A 21,257-nucleotide genomic window follows, 5' to 3' on the forward strand; every position below is an offset into this window, starting at 1 on the left:
ATAGAGGAGGTTCCACAAGGAACAGGAGTATACTCTCTATACTTCCTAATTCTCAAAAAAGACGGATCTCTAAGGCCTATACCAGACCTCAGACCTCTCAATGCATACATAAATTCGGAACATTTCCACATGGTCACGCTCCAACAAGTACTTCCTTTACTGAAGAAAGGGGACTTTCTTTCTACACTGGATCTAAAAGACGCCTACTTTCATATCCCAATTCACAAAGCTCACAGAAAATACCTCAGATTTGTAATAGAAGGACGACATTATCAATTCAAAGTCCTTCCGTTTGGAGTCACAACAGCACCAAGGGTGTTCACAAAAGGCCTAGCAGTGGTTGCAGCACACCTAAGAAGACAGCAAATACACGTCTTCCCTTACTTGGACGACTGGCTAATAAAGTCCACAACACAAGAAGAATGTCTTCAAAACACACAAAAGACAATTCAACTGCTGCACCAGCTAGGGTTTACGGTGAACTACACAAAATCCCACCTGCAACCAAACAAAATTCAACAATATCTAGGAGCTACTATAAATACACAAGAAGGCTATAGTATACCCCAATCCAGTCAGGATTCAGACAATGATTACCCTAATTCAAAGATTTCAACCGCAACACTCATTACCAGCTAGAGTGTTCATTCAGTTATTAGGGATGATGTCCTCTTGCATACTGTTAATCCCATATGCCAGACTACAAATGCGTCTGCTTCAAGAATGTCTAGCAACACAGTGGAATCAGGCTCGAGGTCAGATTACAGATCTGGTGTTGGTAGACGACCGCACGCATCGCTCTCTGGCGTGTTGGAATACAACAAACATTTCCAAAGGGCGGTCGTTCCTAGAGCCAATTCCACAAGTGATACAAACAGCGGATGCCTCGCTCACCGGATGGGGAGCTCATATGGAGAGATACACAGTACAAGGGAGATGGAGTGTACAGCACAAACGACTGCACATAATTCATCTAGAACTACTAGCAGTGTTTCTAGCATTAAAAGCTTTTCAAATGCATGTTCTCAACAAAGCAGTCCTGGTCAGAACAGACAACATGACAGCAATGTATTATATTCAAAAACAGGGGGGACACACTCTCTCCAACTATCCAGACTAGCGCAGGAAATTTGGAGATGGACCATTCCTCAAAACATCTATCTGGTAGCCGAACACCTTCCAGGAGTTCAAAATCAGATAGCAGACATCCTAAGCAGAGAGTCAAAACAAATACACGAATGGGAACTGCACAACCAAATACTGCAACTATTCTTCCAAAGATGGGGACAACCGGAGATAGATCTCTTTGCCACTCATCAGAACGCAAAATGCCAAAGCTTCGCTTCCAGGTACCCACACCACCTGTCGCAGGGCAATGCATTATGGATAAATTGGTCCAACAAATTTGCATAAGCTTTTCCCCCTCTCCCACTAATTCCATTAGTGGTTCGAAAACTGCAACAACATTCAATGACCATGATATTGGTAGCACCCACGTGGGCACAGCAACCATGGTTCACCACGCTCCTACAACTCTCACAGGTGCCACACCAAAAATTAAAAATCTCACCCATGCACCTTACACAGAACCATGGAGAAATAATGCACCCAGATCCCAAACAACTGAACCTAGCGATCTGGCTCCTGAGGTCTTAGAATTTGGATACTTAAATTTACCTCCAAACTGTATGAAAATTATTAAACAAGCAAGACGTCCCACCACCAGAGCCTGCTATGCAGCAAAATGGAAAAGGTTTGCTGTATACTGTAACAGTAACTACATCAACCCTCTGGACGCATCTACACAAAATAATATGTGCTATTTACTACACTTACAGCAATGTAACCTTGCTTATACCTCCATTAGAGTACATCTTGCAGCTATAGCAGCATACCTACAAAACAGGCAACATTTATCCCTGTTTTGGGTACCCGCAATCAAGGCTTTCATGGAAGGCCTCAAAAGAGTTATTCCACCAAGACTACCACCTTCTCCAGTATGGAACCTCAACATAGTACTCACCAGACTAATGGGACCACCTTTTGAACCTATACATAGGTGTGAAATGCAATTTCTTACATGGAAGGTGGCTTTCCTTATAGCCATTACCTCCCTCAGGAGAGGGAGTGAGTTACAGGCATTAACAATACAAGAACCATTTCTACAGTTACACCAGAATAAAGTGGTTCTTAGAACAAACCCAACATTCTTGCCTAAAGTAATTTCAGCATTCCACATCAATCAGCCAGTGGAACTACCAGTCTTTTTTCCAAAGCCACAGACGGTAGCAGAAAGGGCCCTACATACACTAGATGTCAAAAGGGCAATATAAAAGAGCATAGAAAAAAAGCAAACTTTCAGAAAAACTAAACAACTATTTGTAGCGTTTTCCCCAACACATAAAGGCAACCCTATATCTAAAGCAGGTATTGCCAGGTGGATTGTTGAATGTATACAGATAAGTTACATAAAGGCAAAAAAGAACACTAACTGTTCCCCCTAGAGCTCATTCTACACGCAAACTAGGGGCATCTGTGGCATTCTTAGGGAACATTCCCCTAGATGACATATGCAAGGCAGCAACTTGGTCTACACCGCATACCTTCACAAAACACTACTGTGTTGACGTTCAGGCAAGACAACAAGCAAATGTGGGCCAGGCTGTATTAAAAACTTAATTTCAAACTGTTGCAACAGACACCGGTGACCACCGCTAGGGAGGTAACTGCTTTTTAATCTATTCATAATGTACCATCTGCAGCCCATATGCCTCGAACGGAATATGCTACTTACCAGTATGCATCTGTTCTTGGCATAGAGGGCTGCAGAGTGGTACATGCCCTCCCTACCTCCCCGGAAACTTGTGTCTGTTCCAAAATTATCTTATTTAGATACTTACATGGGCATCTCTTTCTGTATTCTATCCTACTACTCCATCTAACCCTACTATGGCAAAACAATCTAAGGATGGAGCCGATGCCCATGCGCACTATCACCCAAGGGAGGAGACACCAGCCTCGTGACCACAAAAGACTTCTCCAAGAGAAAAACAAGTGCAATCATCCGAGCCCAACACCAGATGGTGATCTATTCATAATGTACCTCTCTGCAGCCCTCTATGCCAAGAACAGATGCATACTGGTAAGTAGCATATTCCTTACGCAATCTGACTCTGCCATATCATAGCTACCAGCAGAGGCTCCATTATCTTTTTGTTTCTTACTCTGAACCTATGCCAGAGCAAAGGGCAACCCAGGGTGTTGATTGCTTGCTTCTGTCTAATTATACTGATGATGTGTTGTATGATGATTTACAAAATGCCTGATACCTCTCCTGAGAAAGAGCTTTACCTGCCACTTGTGCCACCAACGCAAGAGCGAGCCTCAATTTGCAGTTGTTTTTAGTAGGGCAGCAGAGGCACTAGAATTACAGCTACCCTCCATTGAGACCAAAATAAATGTCCTGGCAGATATTGTGCAGCCTGGGCTAGAGACCTCTTTTAATGATGCCCTCATAGATACTTTAGCTACTTGGTCAGTACTTTCCAGTCGTGAATTGGCAGGTGTACAAATGTCACAGGTGGCCGATGACTCAGATTTTCTCACTGCACTCCAGAGAGTCTTACTTTACAGGCCTCGACCAGTGAGGTTATTCAAAACTCATTTTCAGTCACTCTTCCAGATAGGGAACCCAAGTGGATTGATGCTTTTGTTGAGCACATGTTTTCTTTAACCAGGTTGAAACTGCTGTCAATAAATACAGTTTGTCTTCAAAGTCGTTAATACCCTTTGGGGCTTTGCAAGCGAGATTTTTGCCAATGGGGCCTTTTCCAATCATTGGGGAGATCCTGAGCACAGTGTAGTTCCAGGCTTTTCCTCTGCTTCCACAAGTCTAGGAAATTTGGGCTATGATCCTGATGTATTGGGCTCAGTCCTGGATCACAGTGAGAATGGCTCTGGGGCATCTTGATCTCTTAAGTCTTGCCAGGTGGCACATGCATGCTTTCCATTGTAACTTTTGAAGTTCCAATGTACCCAGCATCAAAGCAATCTTGCTGACTCCATTCGGTCTCAGTAGAGGTGATTTGAAATTCGCCAAGGTGGATGCTCAAAAACAATAGTTCCAACGACCGATCCCTTTCCTTGTCCCACCCAGAGCGGACGGTGGTGGCAAATGGAGCACTGCTGTGCTACAGTGGTTGTCTGAGAGAGATGGAGATCAAAGGACTCTGGTCACCCGCAGCGGGCCAACTACATATCAGTCTATTGGAGCTGTAGGCCATTCATCTAGCTGATTATCTTCCTGCCATTCATTGGGGGAAGACGGTGCTGGTGTCATGGACACACCCCTGTCCTGTGGTACCGCCACAAACCGGTCAGAGTGGAGTCCTGGGTCCTTTGCCAGGAATCTATGCCTCGCTGGAGATGGTTGGAGCGCCAAGGCATGTGCCTGATTGCAAACCCCCTGGAAGGCTCCCTGAATGCCGGAGTGGACCAACTGAGCAGGCGGCATTTGGCGGGTCACAAGTGGCCCCCTACATCCGCAGGTTGCTTAGTGACTTCCAACAATGGGGAGAAACCCTGATCAGATTTTTTACCACCATATAGCATGCAGTGTTAAAAATGTTAGGCGTTGGAGTTTCTCTAAGAAAACTTGTTAGGAGATGCATTCTGGTTGGATGGAAAATGGGTCCCTTGTCCACCTTCCCTCCATGGTGCTTCGAGCTCTGAAGAAGATCAAGAAGTACCTGGCCCAATTCATCAATGTGGCTCCCGAATGTAGCGTGGTACCTGGAGTTTCTGATCATAATTATCCTTCCCCTGATCAGGCTGCCGCTTTGCTAGGACCTCCTGTCCCAGCAACAGCCCTCCATCCAAATCTACGCAGTCTACACATTGAGCTTGAACAGCAGTAATTGGCTGTGTTTAATCTGCTATCTGAAGTGGTGGATGTCATCCTTGCCACTAGGAGCCCGTCCAGAAAGTTCATTTATGGAAGGTGCTGGGAAAAATATGCGACCCGTGTGGTGTTTGTACACTGATCCCATGCAGGTGAAGCTGTTTCACGTCCTTTCCTTTTGTCTATAGCCCAGCTCTGCCTTGCAGTGGACACTATAAAAGGTTATTTGACCGCTTGTTCAGCCTTTCTCCATTTGCTGGACCACTCTTCCTTTTTTAGATCACCTATTTTGATGAGGTTTATTAAAGTTTTTGCCAAACTGAAGCCTTATGAAGGCATCAGGACCCATCCCACCATGGTGAAATCTACTTCTTTAGCATTGTTCAAAGTGCTTTCTGTTCTGGATTTTTGCTGAAATGCAACGTGGACTTTGGTCCATATCTTCACCAAACAATATTGCCTTGATCTGGAAGCCTATTATCAAGAAAGAGGGTTAACCAAATAAAGTCACTGGGACCTGGGTATCTAGCGTTAAGGGAAAGGGGTCCCAGTAAAGAAGGAGAACGTTTGATTTAGAAACAATTCAAATAAACCAGTTGAAACAATAAATGCATCTATAATGTTTTATTCACATTATAGGAAAAGGTAATCATAACCAAATTTACAAGTTACAGTTGTATTGGTGCCCCTGGGGGTAAGGAGGACGTGCAGTCGTGAGGGTAGTGTAGGAAGGGATAGTGATGATAAAAACACGTATTCATCAAACAATAGTATAGATTCAATGTCGGATAAACAGTAGAATGATCATAAATCAACATAAAAATTCATGATGCGCATGCCTCAATGTCCATACTGTGCAGAAATTAGGGGTAGGAGGAGGCTGTGCTTTACGGTAAAGAAGTCGACGTTTCGACCCAACCAGAGCAGGTATCAGTAAAATCCTTGCATGTGGGTCTTCATCAGGACGAAAAAGGGGTAGCGGGGCAGACAACCTAAGTTTAAATAGATATATTGTGTCAGTGTACCATATTTAGCGCTGACCACATCGCAGTTTAGTATGAGGGTAGACAATAATAAATTACACATACCTGAGAGAATCAGAGTTGGGTAATATTCAGTTAGAAAATCGACAATGAGCATTTCAATCCTGGGAAAAATCAATAGTATGCCCATTAGGATTGTAATCAAATACTAAATATATGAGCAGAATAAGGTGTGAAGTGGCAGGGGCCCCTCTTACAGACCATTTTAAATCAGCTGCACATCCACCGGAGAGCCTCAAATGGGTTGTGATTGAGAAAGCCACCTTAGGCCCCAGGGGTGGCAATATCTCTACCATACTGAATATTAGAGAACTTAAATGGATGTTCTTCTTTAACTCTATCCAATTAGGATTAAATGAACACGACAGCTCTTTCTCTCAGCTTGCTACTCTACCTTGAATACTGTTAATTTCACTTCAAGTCCTCACCTGTCTTGGGCTGCCTCAGGTAGCTATATAGTGTGTGACAGACTGATACTGCCTTTACCATCATGTGATAGGTACGCAGTGTGTTTCCTGCTTTGTAAATTGGGAGTATGAATGGATTATACTCATAATTTTGAATGCCCTTGCTCTCTTATTAGATTTCTCGATTGGTACTCATTATTATGCTTTGATGACACATGCCCTATTAACACTGCCTCGACCATCATGTGATAGGTCCGTAGTGTTACTGCTTATATCTGTGTATTAATATAGTGGACTGATTTGTTATGGTTTTTTCATCCATGTATATGAGATAGGGATCTCACATACCCCATTGATACTGTCTTGACCATCATGGCATAGGTCCGCAGTATAATTGCTCAGATTTGCGTACTAATATCTTTGACCGATTTGATACTGCCTTGACCATCATGGCATAGGTCCGCAGGATAATTGCTCACATTGGCGTACTAATATCTTTGACCGATTTGTAAGAGTTTCTTACCCCCTCGTATGAGACATGGATCTCACGTGCACATGCACCACCTTACGATCATGTTGTCGCAATGTTAATTCCTGATTGTTGAAACTTGACTTTGCCAATTCGGGATATCTAAATTAATTATCCCCCCCTTTGTATACACCCTAACACGGGCATATTTACTCAATATGTGTGGCCCAAGGACCCTTCTGTTGGTTAACCACCCCCGCTTACTTTTAATGAACCGGTTACTCTGACAACGGACGGCTCATTGAGTCTTTTTTCGCTTTCCATCGGCCCCGGTTGCTATGTCAACCATCGTACCAGGAAGTTCGGCGTTCTCCTCGAGGCAGCCGAGAGAGACCCTCGTTCTTCACTGAATTGCAACTAGACCGGTAAGCCTGCTACATATCGGCTCCCGATATTAGCGCGCACTGATGTACTTAAATCCGAGTAGTCTCCAACATTAACGCCCCCATCCTGTCTTCCTTTCATTAGGATAATTCCCTGATTTACTCGGACTGAATCCTTCCAAACACCTGGGGATACGTTTTTATACTCTACCTAAATCGGTAAGCCTCATTGACCTGTGTTTTTCTCATTTTTCCAACGTGAGCACTCACACTTTGGTCGACCCCATCTGAACAATGTTCCCTTTATCCAGATACGTAGAGTGGCCCCTCCCTGCCCAGTGCCCGGATCGTTTTACCTTACCCCTTTGGGATAATTTTCCAAGTAAGTTGAATACTTTCTCTTTCTAGTCGTCTAAACGAGCACGTTTAATATTTAGTATTTGATTACAATCTTAATGGGCATACTATTGATTTTTCCCAGGATTGAAATGCTCATTGTCGATTTTCTAACTGAATATTACCCAACTCTGATTCTCTCAGGTATGTGTAATTTATTATTGTCTACCCTCATACTAAACTGCGATGTGGTCAGCGCTAAATATGGTACACTGACACAATATATCTATTTAAACTTAGGTTGTCTGCCCCGCTACCCCTTTTTCGTCCTGATGAAGACCCACATGCAAGGATTTTACTGATACCTGCTCTGGTTGGGTCGAAACGTCGACTTCTTTACCGTAAAGCACAGCCTCCTCCTACCCCTAATTTCTGCACAGTATGGACATTGAGGCATGCGCATCATGAATTTTTATGTTGATTTATGATCATTCTACTGTTTATCCGACATTGAATCTATACTATTGTTTGATGAATACGTGTTTTTATCATCACTATCCCTTCCTACACTACCCTCACGACTGCACGTCCTCCTTACCCCCAGGGGCACCAATACAACTGTAACTTGTAAATTTGGTTATGATTACCTTTTCCTATAATGTGAATAAAACATTATAGATGCATTTATTGTTTCAACTCCTTGATCTGGAAGCCTGCAGAGATGGACATTTTCCCAGATCTTAGTTGCAGGAATTCCTGGTTTTGCCATCTTTTCAGACCCACCACTTTGGGCGTACTGCTGCAGTATTGATTCAAAATGTGGGGAATCTGCAGGTAGAAGTATCCATCAGACATATAGGTTACCTATCTTAGTATCTACCTGCAGATTATTCACCAACCCTGCCCACTTCCTCTTTCTGGGTAGTGGTCAGGCGACAATTCAGTCAGTCAAGTAATCTTTATTTCGGTCAAGGACCTTAAAAGATGCAAAAATTCATAAAACACTCAATATGAAAGCATCACAACACAGGTATCGATAAAATAAGAGTACACAGATTACTTTCCATAAAAACTACAAAGAGGTTTAAAAAGGTAAAAAGGATATATATACAAGTTAAAATTTATACGTGATCAGATCAAAGGCATTACATAACCGGGGCAGAATTATTGCACAGTAACAAGGCCTAGGGGATGCATTAAACACAGGACTAATTCTTAATGTATAGCCAGCGCCTTCTCCACAAGGCGTTTAAAAAATGGGAAACCGAAAATACAACTGGTTGGGATGTCATATTTTAAAATCCTGAGTGCCTGTTGGTATTGCTTTGTCACCAAATTTCTACATAGTTGGATAAGCCAACGTTGTCGAATTTTCTTGTAAGATGGACAGAAAAAAAGACATGGGGCACAGACTCCACCTTTGCTCCACACGCAGGGCATTCGAGTAGTTTATTATCTGACCATTTGCGCGAGAAAGCCCTGAGTGGCAGTGTGCCATGCCTGAATTGGGTGTAGAGTTTCCTAGCATGGCTTGGTACAATCTCATCCAAGAAGGGCTCAAGCTTGTACTCATCTTGAAGGGTCAGATAGTCTAAAGTTGTGGGACCCAACGCAGAGTTGGTGGTAACAAGTTGCAGTTGTTTGTTACGATGGAGTTCTCTTTCAGATGCACAAGTTACTACTTGTGTAACGATATATCTGTAAGAGACATTAGTTAGTGATAGATTCCTTACCGACCCACCCATCCTCCCCGTTCTGCGAACCGATATTTAGGGTTAAGGTCATCCCCTTTCAGGGCCCTAGTTTCATGGCACCAGTGTTGGTTCTATCATGGCTCTGCGTATCTGGCGCGGAAAAGCTGTGTATCAGAACTGACGTCAGCGCGCATGGGCGGCGTCTAAGTACTCCGACGTCATTCCGGCGCTAACGACGCAGACGACGGACGCGGAGCCGCAAACGACTCCTACCGACGTGCAGGGGTATTGCTACGCAAAAATTTCCGGATCCAGTCTGACGCCTGGGGATAGTCTAAGGTAAGGAATCTATCACTAACTAATGTCTCTTACAGATATATCGTTACACAAGTAGTAACTTGTGCTTTATTGCATTTACTTAAAACCTCCCATTGAGTTCAATGATATTTTGTGTTTAATTTGTGTTGACTGTTGCAACAACTGTAACTATTGCTTTTAAAAGTTTATTGCTATTTGAAAGTATTCAATTTTAACATCTCATTCTGAGAAAGTATTTATGATGCCTACTTGTGGTTCTAAAATAAACAACTATATATTTTTTATATACAAAACAATTGGCCTAGAGTTCAGTTCTTGGGTGTGAGACCATTTGCTGACTGAGTGTGTACAACAAATGCTTTACACTGTCCTCTGATACTGCATTACTGCTCGACCAAGCTACTACTTTAGAGAGTAAGGTTATATCTAACTTTAACCTCTGCCATACCTCTTGGGACTGTGGAATCTGTGCACACTGTGCCTTACTTAGGTCCAGTATATGCAGAGCCACTTTCTTACTGCACTTATATGAGAAAATGAATAAAAAAGGAACTCTGAAAAATAAAATATTTGCCAATGATCACACAATTTGAGGCCAGTTTATGCGTCAAGTACATTACAGTTAGATTGAGTAGACTATTCAAGTCACTCAACCTGCAGGTCTACTAACTTTTGTCTGCTTTTCCGAGGCCTGAAATACACCCTGCCATTTCAGGATTTTCCTCTACATATTTCTGTTCTTATGTTATCAATGGAGCATGTATTGATTCTCACTAGACAGCTGTTGAAGTTGATCTCCAAAGGAGCAATAGAACATGTCTGAAACCCTTCATGTCCAAAAATGCTATCCATCTTACTTCCTAGTTCCCAAGAAAAATGTATGTATACAGCCAATTCTATAACTCAGGATGAAGGAGAAATTTAAAACGTCCCTTGATCAAGTCCTATTGGCCAGAAAAACTGGATGGCGTCCTTGAACTTTTAGGATGCATGCCTTCATATGCCACACCTATAATACCACAGGAAATACCTGCATCTTGTGGTAGGTTCCAGTCAATGCCGATCTGCAGTCTTTTTCTTTGGCCTCATATCAGCCCCTTGGATCTTTTCAAAGGTTGTGCCAGTTTTTAATGCCCATCTTTGCAGGTCTGGGGATAGACGTGTTCCCATACCTCCATGACTTGCTTCTGTATTTGAGCTTTGCTCTGCTTTGTTGGTTTTAGAGCAGAGCACACTAGCACTGTTGTTCAACCTGGAGTTCTCCATCAGTGGTTACAAGTTTTATCTTCCACCCTCATAGAAGCTACTCATCGTTGGAGTCTTTTATTGGGTAAAAGCTGTTCTACCAGCAGTAGCAGTTCTATTCTTTGAGGTTGAGGTGCCTGATAGCCTCATGAATCCTGTTGGTGCCATTTGCTATGACACAGGCACGTCTCCACGGAAATTCACACTGTCAATGGGCCCTTTCAAATGAGATAAACATTTTCAGTGGTGCTTCTAGTGATGTGCAGTGGTGGATGACCGGCATGAATCTGATTTTGCAGTGGTTACTCCCTCTCTTCTGTGCTAGTAGCTACAATGGTAACTGTTGAATCCCACTTCGGCTCAGGGTGGTTGAGGTGCATGGGGCTTGGGTAAGGGTCCCTGGATGAAGTGGAGATTCAGAGTCTCTGGTCCTTATTGGAAAAGCAATCCCATATAAATCTGTTGGATTTGCGTACCCTGAAGCGGTTCCTTTTGTCGATCAGAGACCAGATGATTCAGGTGCTCACCGGCAACATGATGGATCTTGCAGGAGCGCATGGGCCAATGCGCTGTCCAGAAACCATCCCACTAAAGTTTCCATTTCTTCAATGTGTGTTATGCCCCCACAAAGAAGGATCCTCTAGAAGGCTTTAAGATTATAGATGTCATTCCACTAGAGCAAAGATTGTGACTACAACCAGCTCATTGTGTTCTGGTTTTGAACATCTGCCATACGGCTGTTTGAGCTTTCGTCCATACTTCGAGCTGCACTACTTCTTTGATTCTCAGGTCCACAGAAGGCTATTTTTCCAGTTGGGTCCTGCAACGCTACCTAATGTAAGTCACCAAGATTTGGTGGTAAATGGATGCATTAAGATGTTTCTACATCTGTAGCCGCTCCTGCCAAAAAAGACAAATTCCATTAATATGGCAAGCAGCAGAAGAACCAAACATAAGTGGCTGAATTAGGGCTATGGATAAGTGGATGATTTTTAATGATCCTCTTTATGAGACATGTGTTTTTCCCAAAAATATTTAAAGCATTGAGTTACACAGAAGTCTAATTTCAGTGTAGGGAACAGCACTTCAGAGGTTTGAGTTCCATTTATAACCTTGAACATAGCAATAGTATTCTTGAAAGAGTTAAGTGGGCATGAAATTGTTTAATTTGCAGCAGCAGCAACACATACCACTGTCTTATTCAATACAGTCACAATATCCAGTGAGTAGTTAAATGTCTTGTGATGTCTGAGCGACTCCTCTTTATCATAAACTACAGGATTAAATGACTGGACCCCCTCTCTGGTCCCTCCCCCTCTCTTGTCCCTCCCCCTCTCTGGTCCCTCCCCCTCGCTGGTCCCTCCCCCTCGCTGGTCCCTCCCCCTCTCTGGTCCCTCCCCCTCTCTGGTCCCTCCCCCTCGCTGGTCCCTCCCCCTCGCTGGTCCCTCCCTGGTCCCTCCCCCTCGCTGGTCCCTGCCCCTCTCTGGTCCCTGCCCCTCGCTGGTCTCGCCCCCTCTCTGGTCCCGCCCCCTCTCTGGTCCCGCCCCCTCTCTGGTCCCGCCCCCTCTCTGGTCCCGCCCCCTCTCTGGTCCCGCCCCCTCTCTGGTCCCGCCCCCTCTCTGGTCCCGCCCCCTCTCTGGTCCCGCCCCCTCTCTGGTTCCGCCCCCTCTGGTCCCGCCCCTTCTCTCGTCCCGCCCCTTCTCTCGTCCCGCCCCTTCTCTGGTCCCGCCCCTTCTCTGGTCCCGCCCCCTCGCTGGTCCCTCCCCTCACTGGTCCCTCCCCCTCGCTGGTCCCTCCCCCTCGCTGGTCCCACCCCTTCTCGGGTCTCTCCCCATCTCTGGTCATGAAATTGTTTAATTTGCAGCAGCAGCAACACATACCACTGTCTTATTCAATACAGTCACAATATCCAGTGAGTAGTTGAATGTCTTGTGATGTCTGAGCGACTCCTCTTCATCATAAACTACAGGACTAAATGACTGGTCCCCCTCTCCGGTCCCGCCCCCTCTCCGGTCCCGCCCCCTCTCTGGTCCCTCCCCCTCTCTCTGGTCCCTCCTCTTCTCTGGTCTCACCCCCCTCTGGTCCCTCCCCCTCTCTTGTCCCTCCCCCAATCCGGTACCGCCCTCTCTGGTCCCTCCCCTCAGCATCTGGGTGTACCCCTGTCACTTGGCCTTGTTTGGTAGTCAAGATTGCGGCCCACTGGTGGCGGAGCGGTCCGGGTGGCCATGGTCTCCTTGCAGTGCATTATACCAGTCACCCATTGATTCTTAATGGAAGGGATGGGGCTTCCTCACTTACTAGCTAAAGCCCTTTTTGCTTTGCTAAAGCTCAGGACGCAGAATATCAATTATCTGGGTAGGTGTACTTCACTAGGAATTCCCTAAACTAAAAATTGTAGTGTTGATGGGACCGAGGCTCTGCAACCACCTCCTTTTCAGTATGTTTGTAAGTGTGGACAGTTCCAAATCATAAGTAGGAAGTTGACCGTCACTTCTTCACAGAATATTTTGTAATAGTTTTGACAATGCGTGTTTTTTTAATGTTTGTTCAATTCCCGTATGATTCTAATGAAAATGCAATTTTAAAGCTCTCCTGAATACTTCCACTCCAAATCCATAAACAAGTGATTTGTACGAGATAGATGTAGTTCAGGAATCCAAATCCAAAAATAATCCTTGTCTTGTAGAACAAAAGCTATTTCAAAACTATAAAGGAACCAAAAATGGGCTTCAACTCTGGGGTTAGAAAATGGATAGAAAACTCTTCCGAAACATCTCTGAAAAATAGCCTGAAACCACAGAATTAAATAAAAATGTGCTAATTAAAAGAATGTGAAAATCAATGTGGAAATATAAGAATAACTACTTATTCAAAGAAAATAAAAGCCTCCCCTTGCAAAAAAAATTAAAGGGGTTAATATTGGGAAAACATCCAGTTTAAAACAAGGCTTAAAGCAAAAATATTGGAAAAAATACAACGTCCAGCAATCACATAAGAACTCCGTTCGTAGTTCCCTAAAGCGACCAAATTAAAAACATCTTGATTAATACCAGAACGTATACTTGCAAAAAACAGCTGCTCGGGTACTTCCAGAACAACAAATTTCATTTAAAAGGGTTTACAAGTGATTGAGAATGAGTGTTCCTTGACAAGATTAACTGAAATGTAATAAATACTAAGAAACTGGCAGTTAATAATTATAAAAAAGCCATGCACCATAATACTGAAGTTAATTTATGCAAGCTAACTATCAATGCTTTATTAAATGTGTGTAACTATACATATATCTATATATAATTAAAGTTTATTGCATTTTATGCATTAAATGTATTTGATTAATTTCCTGTAAATCATTTATTCTTTTTCCAATTTTCTCATTCAATTACCATTTTAAAATATTTTTAAAAGATCTTTTAATTCAACTGTAATATGTTCCTGTATTATTTCTGTTAGCATATGTAATGCCTGAATTGTTTCTGTTTTTACATTCTTTAGTACATAATTTAATCCTGGATTTATGTTTTATACTTTTTTAATTATTTGCATTATTCTTTTTCAGAACATTTTTGCTTGTATTTATTAAGCATGTAAATACATCTATATAATGTAGTTACGTTTATTATGTTTTTCTTAAATTTCAAAAAGGTAACATCATTCTATTAAGGCTGATTTTTTTTTATCTGAGTTATTGCCTCCAATATATTGACCCAGTCTTTTTTTTACAGAATTTTTTTTTATTATTGAATTTTGCCAGGGTGTTACTTGGGCATTGTGCACATTTCATAATATACTGCTGTATAGATCGTGAAGCCAACTTCTACATCTTCCCAACTTCAATAATGTCACTACTCTGAAAGTCTTCTATTGAGTCTAAACACACATATAATGCAAATGAGGGGAATTGTAAGCTTTTGTTTTGAAGTAAGGATTGTATGCCTTGTGGGGTATGCAGATTGTCTCCAGGCCTTCTCTAGGTCCCCTTGGCAAATTTGAGCGGTGTCGTTGCTGGTCCCAAATTTAATTTAATTCAAAAATCCATAAAAATACTTTAAGACTGATTAGAAGGGCCTGCTGCCTACAGTGTAGGCGAAGCTGAGAATATTGCAAAAATATTCTCCTTAAGGGTAACATTTGTGAGTTATGTACTTATGGTCAAGTAATTGGTTTTTGCTTTTATTTCCAATTAGTGAAAGATAAAGCGGACATCCTTCTGCAAGTTGATGAATTGTTAACCATCAAGAATGAGCTCACTCTTCAGGTATGTTACCTGTCTAAGTAGTTATCACTCTTATAAACATTATTTGGCACCTAAATGATGATTTGGGAACTGAAAAGGCTAAAATCGCAACCTATTATAAACATTTAATTGAGAAGATTGTTACAACCACACTTCTATGTGAGTATCGAAATGGTGACCTATTTTTATCTTATTTGGCCTATAAACACATGTATTTGGATTTCCATATAGTTTACAAATGTTTATCAAATAATTTATAAGACAAAGTGAATTCTTTGACAGGTTTTGTAGGCTTGGTACATTTAGAAAAATACATGTTAAGCACGTTGTGCCTAGATCTTGTGAAAGGGTTTATTTGACACTTAAAGGTGTTAAGCCATGTGGACTGCAGTTTGGACTAAATAATGCCAAAATACTTACAATCAAAGGCATAATGATACATTTTAGATAATATATTCTTGCAACTACTTTTCGATATAATTTTACATTTTGTATTTACCCCCTACTCCGCTAGTCCAGTTTTATTATCATCCATGTAGAGTCAATAAAGACCATTACATGCATTAAAAAGATAAGAAGAGTAAATGACAAACAAAGCAAGTCTACTGTACAATTAAGAACAATAGTTAGTTCAAGATTAAAAGATGATGGCCGATACATTATTAATTAACAACTAATCATTGTTCAAGTACCACTGTTCTTTTGGATGTTAGGCAGATTTTTTTTTCCGAATATGTTCCAGGGGATACTTAATACAGGAATTATGCCAGATAGTTGGAAAGGGCCTATTGTAAGACCAATACATAAAAAAGGTGATGTAAATTCCCCAAAAAACTATAGTTTAATAAATCTCTAAGGATATAGGCGAAAAAGTTTTCGCCAACGTAATTTTGGGGTTACTCAAGGATTGGGCAGATGAAAAACAGATAGTGCCCCCAGAACAGGGATGTTTTAAAGAGAGACACTCCACAGTTGATCGCTGTTTTGCTCGTCGCTCCATTGCGCGGATGTCGATCGAACAGAGGGGCAATTTGTTCTGCTGTTTTGTGGACTTCCGCGCAGCAATTGATCTTGTGAACAGGGAGCAGCTGTGGTCAACTTTGGTAGGGTATAACATTCAAGGCAATTTATTGGCCTTGATCCAAGCCCTGCATACAGAAAACTGGGCCCAGATAATCTTGGATGAGGAAGGAGGATGGTCTGGGAGGATCCAGATTGGTAATGGCCTGGGGTAGGGGTGCATACTTGCCCCCTTGCCTGTTTATTGCCAACATGCCCCTAAAATTAAGAGAGGCTAGAGGGGCTAGCCCGAAACTAGGAGGAAACCATATCTCCTGTTTATTATACGCAGATGATCTGGTAATTATGGACCAGACGAAGATTGGTCTACAAAGAAAATTAAATATGTTTAAAGATTATTATCTAAATTAAAAATTTATGGTGAACATGAAGACCAAAATCCTATGCTTTGGAAGAAGCACAATAAAGTTTTCCAGGTATCTAGGCACAGAATTGCCGGAGAAAGTAACAGAATATAGATACCTGGGGATGTGGGTTGCAAGTAACCTGAAATGGTATACCCACCTGGTGCTTTAAAAATGAGGGCAGCGGCTTCTGTGAAGGGTTTTAAAAGATTTAACAGTATATATGGAGAAATGTCTGATAGGCCGGTTATAAAGCCTATCTAGCAATGGTCCCTCCATAATTTCTGTAAGGCGCAGAGGTACACTATTTAAGAGGCAAAAATGGTTGGGACAAAATGGAGGGAAATATCTGTAAAAGCCTGTTTTCGCTGCCTAGATCATCTATGGTACAAGCAGCAAGATTAGAATTGGGAACCACCTCATGGGTCATAACAGCCTTCATGGCGTTATTACGTTTCTGGCAGCATTTAGGGGCAGGTGAGGACCAAAAAATCTCTGTGGTGTAAAACTGAAATTGCCAACAGTGATTTGGCCTGGGCTAAACAGACAAGAGCCTCAATAAGCGAAGAGTTTGTAGTGTTTTAAATAAAGTTGTGCCCTCAGTCACTTCATATAACGATAGATAAGAAAGAACTTAGGTCATTAGGAACTGAAATGTCTCGTAAATATGACCAGGTGTACCTTGCTCAGAAAAAATCAGTGTCCCATATGATCTTGGCCTGGAAAAATGACTTACATTACCCCTACGTAGACAGATTACGTAGTTGCCGATTGAGGCGTGAAGTGCTAAGATTGCAAATTGGGATAAACCCCCGCTATGCGAATAAAGGGGTTAAAAATTCAATGATCGACAGCAATGGTAAATGCACTTGCAATTTAGTTTCCACCTGTGATATCTTACATATTTTATTAGACTGTAAGAAGATTTTAGATATACGGAGAGAGATTTTAGGTCCGATTTTTAAAAAATATTAGATTAAAAATAGGATGCAAGCTGTAAACCTTTTAGTGGGAGTGACGAATTTAGATATTGCCTGTGCCGTTCATAAATAAAGTTAGTGTTCCTCAAATGTAAAGAGTAATAATGACATTTAGATCTCTAGGATATTAGGAGAATGAGTTACTAAAGGTTAGCAGAATTGTAGGTGACATATCTGAAGGACTAGTTGCCCAAGAATGGAATACTTGGTCTTAATAAATCTAAAGATAATAATTGCTATTTATTTTAAAGAAAATGTGTTATTTAGGCATGCAGAAGATGTATTATATATTTTATGATCTCGATTTACTTATATTTTTTATTGAATGATATGCTGTATTTGTATACCTTCATGGTTGTAAAAAACCAAATAAAGTTTTATTGACTGACAAAAACGAATCATTGTTCGAGTACCACTGTTCTTTTGGATTCTCACGCCATGAGTCTATCAGTGCCAAGAGTTTGTAGACTTTGTGGGTCCTTTGGCCTTGTACCCTTGGATGTTTAAAGTGCTTAGTGCTGGTATTAGAGGAGCTTGAGTGCTACAGATCCTGTCATTCAATTTAATTTCCACTGCACTCTAATAGGACTTGACACCGGTCTAAGAGTATACCTCAGACTCATCCTCGACATCCCACGAACCAGCCACATCTCCGGACATCTGAGAGACCTTCACTGGCTCCCCGTCAACAAAAGAATCACCTTCCGCCTCCTCACCCACGCACACAAAGCCCTACACGACCAAGGCCCGAGCTACCTCAACAGCCGAGTCAACTTCTACGCTCCCAAACGCCACCTCCGATCAGCCAACCACGCCCTCGCCGCCGTCCCCCGCATCCGAAGAGCGACTACAGGAGGAAGGTCCTTCTCCTACCTGGCCGCCAAGACCTGGAACTCCCTTCCGACCGACCTGCGCCTGACCCAAGACCACCTCTCCTTCAGGAAGAAGCTGAAGACCTGGCTGTTCGAGCAGTAGCGGCACCCCCCCCCCCCTCCCAGCGCCTTGAGACCCTACGGGTATGTAGCGCGCTTTACAAGTGTCATTGATTGATTGATTGATTGATTATATCAGTGTCAAAGATTCTGGGATATCAAAGTGTCTAGGTCAGTAGATCATTGGCCTTTCACCCTTGGGTTTTCAAGGTGCTTAGTACAGATATTGGAGTGCTTGAGTGCTACGGGGCCTCTCACTGTCTCTCTTTTCTTTTTGTGTACTTTAATCTGGAATATATTTTTGCTATAAAAAATCTTCAGAGTCAAAAATGCTTGCGATTTAAAAAAAAAAAACACTATTTTTATTTCCACAGAGAGCCTGTTGAAACCGGGGCCTCGCATGTTTAAAGTGATAAAGTCCTCCTCATTAGCCATTAGATTAGGTCATCAAGGTGAGCATGGGATGGTGCATTTTAGAATATTGACTAGTTCACTAATTATTAATCTGAAAACTGGTATTTGTTTATGCTTCACTCTCCCCTCTACCATGGTACTGCACAGAACTCGATTCTTCTTAAATTTTTTGTGATACGGTCATTTAAACCGGCTTCTCTGATCTGGTAGAAATCTAGTCACACAATCCTTATCTTTAGATTCTCACCAGGTGCCAGACTAGATCACCAGCGAGCAATTCCGTATTGACTTTGACCACCGGATGTGGCGTCAACGGATTTCATATATGCCCTTCCCGACACGCTTATGTTGGTTTCTTTTCCGTGCTTTCAACGCGGATCTGGTACGCGGTTACTCATGCCGTGTTTTGTGGCCTACTTCAATGTTTTTGTGGAACGGAACAGTGTGCTTTTAAATAATGTATCATGTCCTCTGGGTTCAAGCCTTGTGTGTCCTGAGGAAGACAAATGTCTGCCACAGACCCTCATTCTATCAGTATTTGGTGCCTGGGGAGCATTGTGACTCTGAGGAGTGCAACTCCTGTCGGCCCCTTCGCCCAGAGGCGCTGATGGTACTTAGATTGAAGCTCCTAGTGGCGCAGATGTTGCAGTCTTCTAAGACTTGCCTTTAACCTCTGTCACATTCGCACTCCATGGAACAACCACGGGCATGCTTCAGGAACTGTTCCTGTGGACGTCACTCTCCATTAACGTCACAAGGTAAGTCACGACGCATGCAGTCGAAGTCACGGCACCCCACCAATTTTACCACATAAAACCTGTTCTCTATCTTAGGTTGAAGAGTCAGTGCACAATTCTACCCCACACATACCACCCTACCCTGGAGCTGTGCCAACTCTGACCCAGATGCGAGAATATCACAAATCTTTTAATACTGTCTTTTAGTCTACGCCTTCCCCTGGTGCGGCCTCGGGCCCCAAGAAGGTTCATGGAGCCGTGACTGTGCCCACATCTTAGGGTTCGCCCCCTCGGCTTTCCGATTTCAAATCAGTTTCGACACCGGTGCACTGCCCTTCGGCGCCTGGGTACGATCAGCCGATTCCGATCGATTCTACGCCACTTCCCCTCTCCGATGCATAGGCAACGCCGCTTCGGCATTGGATGTGGGCTGGTGGAGCTGCCTGCCTCAGGCAACTTTCCTCATCTCTCTATAGAGTCACGTCTTGTTTTCCTTCTGAGGAACATGATTATGTAGGTGATGGAGAGGATGTGGACTTACCCCACCCCATCTCTGACGGTGCCCATCCTCCTATGGAGAACAGCTGACTGAATTAGATGAAGCTAGTGGCTTGGAGTCTACACCAGCTTCAGGCCTCCCTTCCCGGCCTGGCCTTGCTCCAGAGGTGTGCTCCTCTCAAGCTAATATGCTCAGACGAGTTTGTATAATTTTGGACATGACACTTCGTTTTGTGGAAATGATGACTGATCACTTACTTGGCAACCTCCATCAAGGCCAAACAGGAGTAGAGCCTGTGCTTCCTAATAGTGAAGCTCTGTTATGACATTTTGTTGAGGACTTTGGCTAAACCCGATATAGGGGCCCCTGTGGATTGCTCCATTTCGCTCAGACACCGGCCACCTCCCAGTGATCCGGCCTGTCTCCTCTGCCATCCTACTCATCAGTTTTGTGGTACAAGCCGCTTCGGCCTCTCAAAATATCAACGCTTTTCCTACTGTCCCTCAAGACATTGTCCAGCCGGTTAGACACTTGTGGCAGGCATATTTTTGCCTCCACCAGTTCTGCACTGCGATCCCTTAATACTTCTTGTATCCTTGTACATTTTCCCCATACATTGTGGGACTCATTGGCACGTCTGCTGCCCTCCCTTCTGGATGAGACCCGAAACGATCTTGCCCCGTTAATACGGGTTGGTCAACAAGCAGCTTAACTAATCATTGATATGGTATAGATACCTTTTATTCCGTAGGCCGGGCTATGTCCTCTTTGATGGTACTACGTTGGCATGCCTGGTTGCGCACTTCTGGGTTTTCGGAGGCTGTTCGAAACACCTTGATTGACATGCGCTTTGATGACGCATGTCTATTCGGCTCCCATGGCGACTCCGCATTGTAGCGTTTTCAGGACATTCGGGCTCTGGGGCCTCTTAATTTTGCTTACTCTGTGCATCATCTTTCCCAGCGGACTTGCTTCCCTAGCTCCCCACGGACCTAGTAGTGTGGCGCATTCCACCTTCATGTGGCACCCGGTAAAGTGTTCCTGCCTTCGGCAGGTCTTATCTTTTCTTCCTAACCGTCAAGACGGATTGGAGTAGATTTTGTTTTTGTTTTGTGGCCCTGTGTGGTTTCAATCCCTATAGTATAAGTTGCAAGTAATCATTATTACGGTATTTTATGCGGATGCACTATTGCCTTGTTTCCTGTTCCTCGTGGAACATTTTCTGTATGCCTCATAGGC

General features: G+C 43.0%; 1 protein-coding gene across 2 annotated transcripts in view; it reads left to right on the forward strand.

Annotated features, from left to right (window-relative positions):
• Positions 1–21,257, forward strand: part of GKAP1 (G kinase anchoring protein 1) — an 863,343-nt gene that overhangs the window by 682,247 nt on the left and 159,839 nt on the right. For both annotated transcript variants that reach the window (XM_086961315.1, XM_086961316.1), the window contains exon 10: positions 14,983–15,053. In XM_086961315.1, the coding sequence (XP_086817441.1) occupies positions 14,983–15,053 (71 nt within the window). The remainder of the gene's footprint in view (positions 1–14,982; positions 15,054–21,257) is intronic.

The sequence above is a fragment of the Lissotriton vulgaris genome, chromosome 3_1, assembly GCF_964263255.1.
Source record: "Lissotriton vulgaris chromosome 3_1, aLisVul1.2, whole genome shotgun sequence".
NCBI classification, from domain to species: Eukaryota; Metazoa; Chordata; class Amphibia; order Caudata; family Salamandridae; genus Lissotriton; species Lissotriton vulgaris.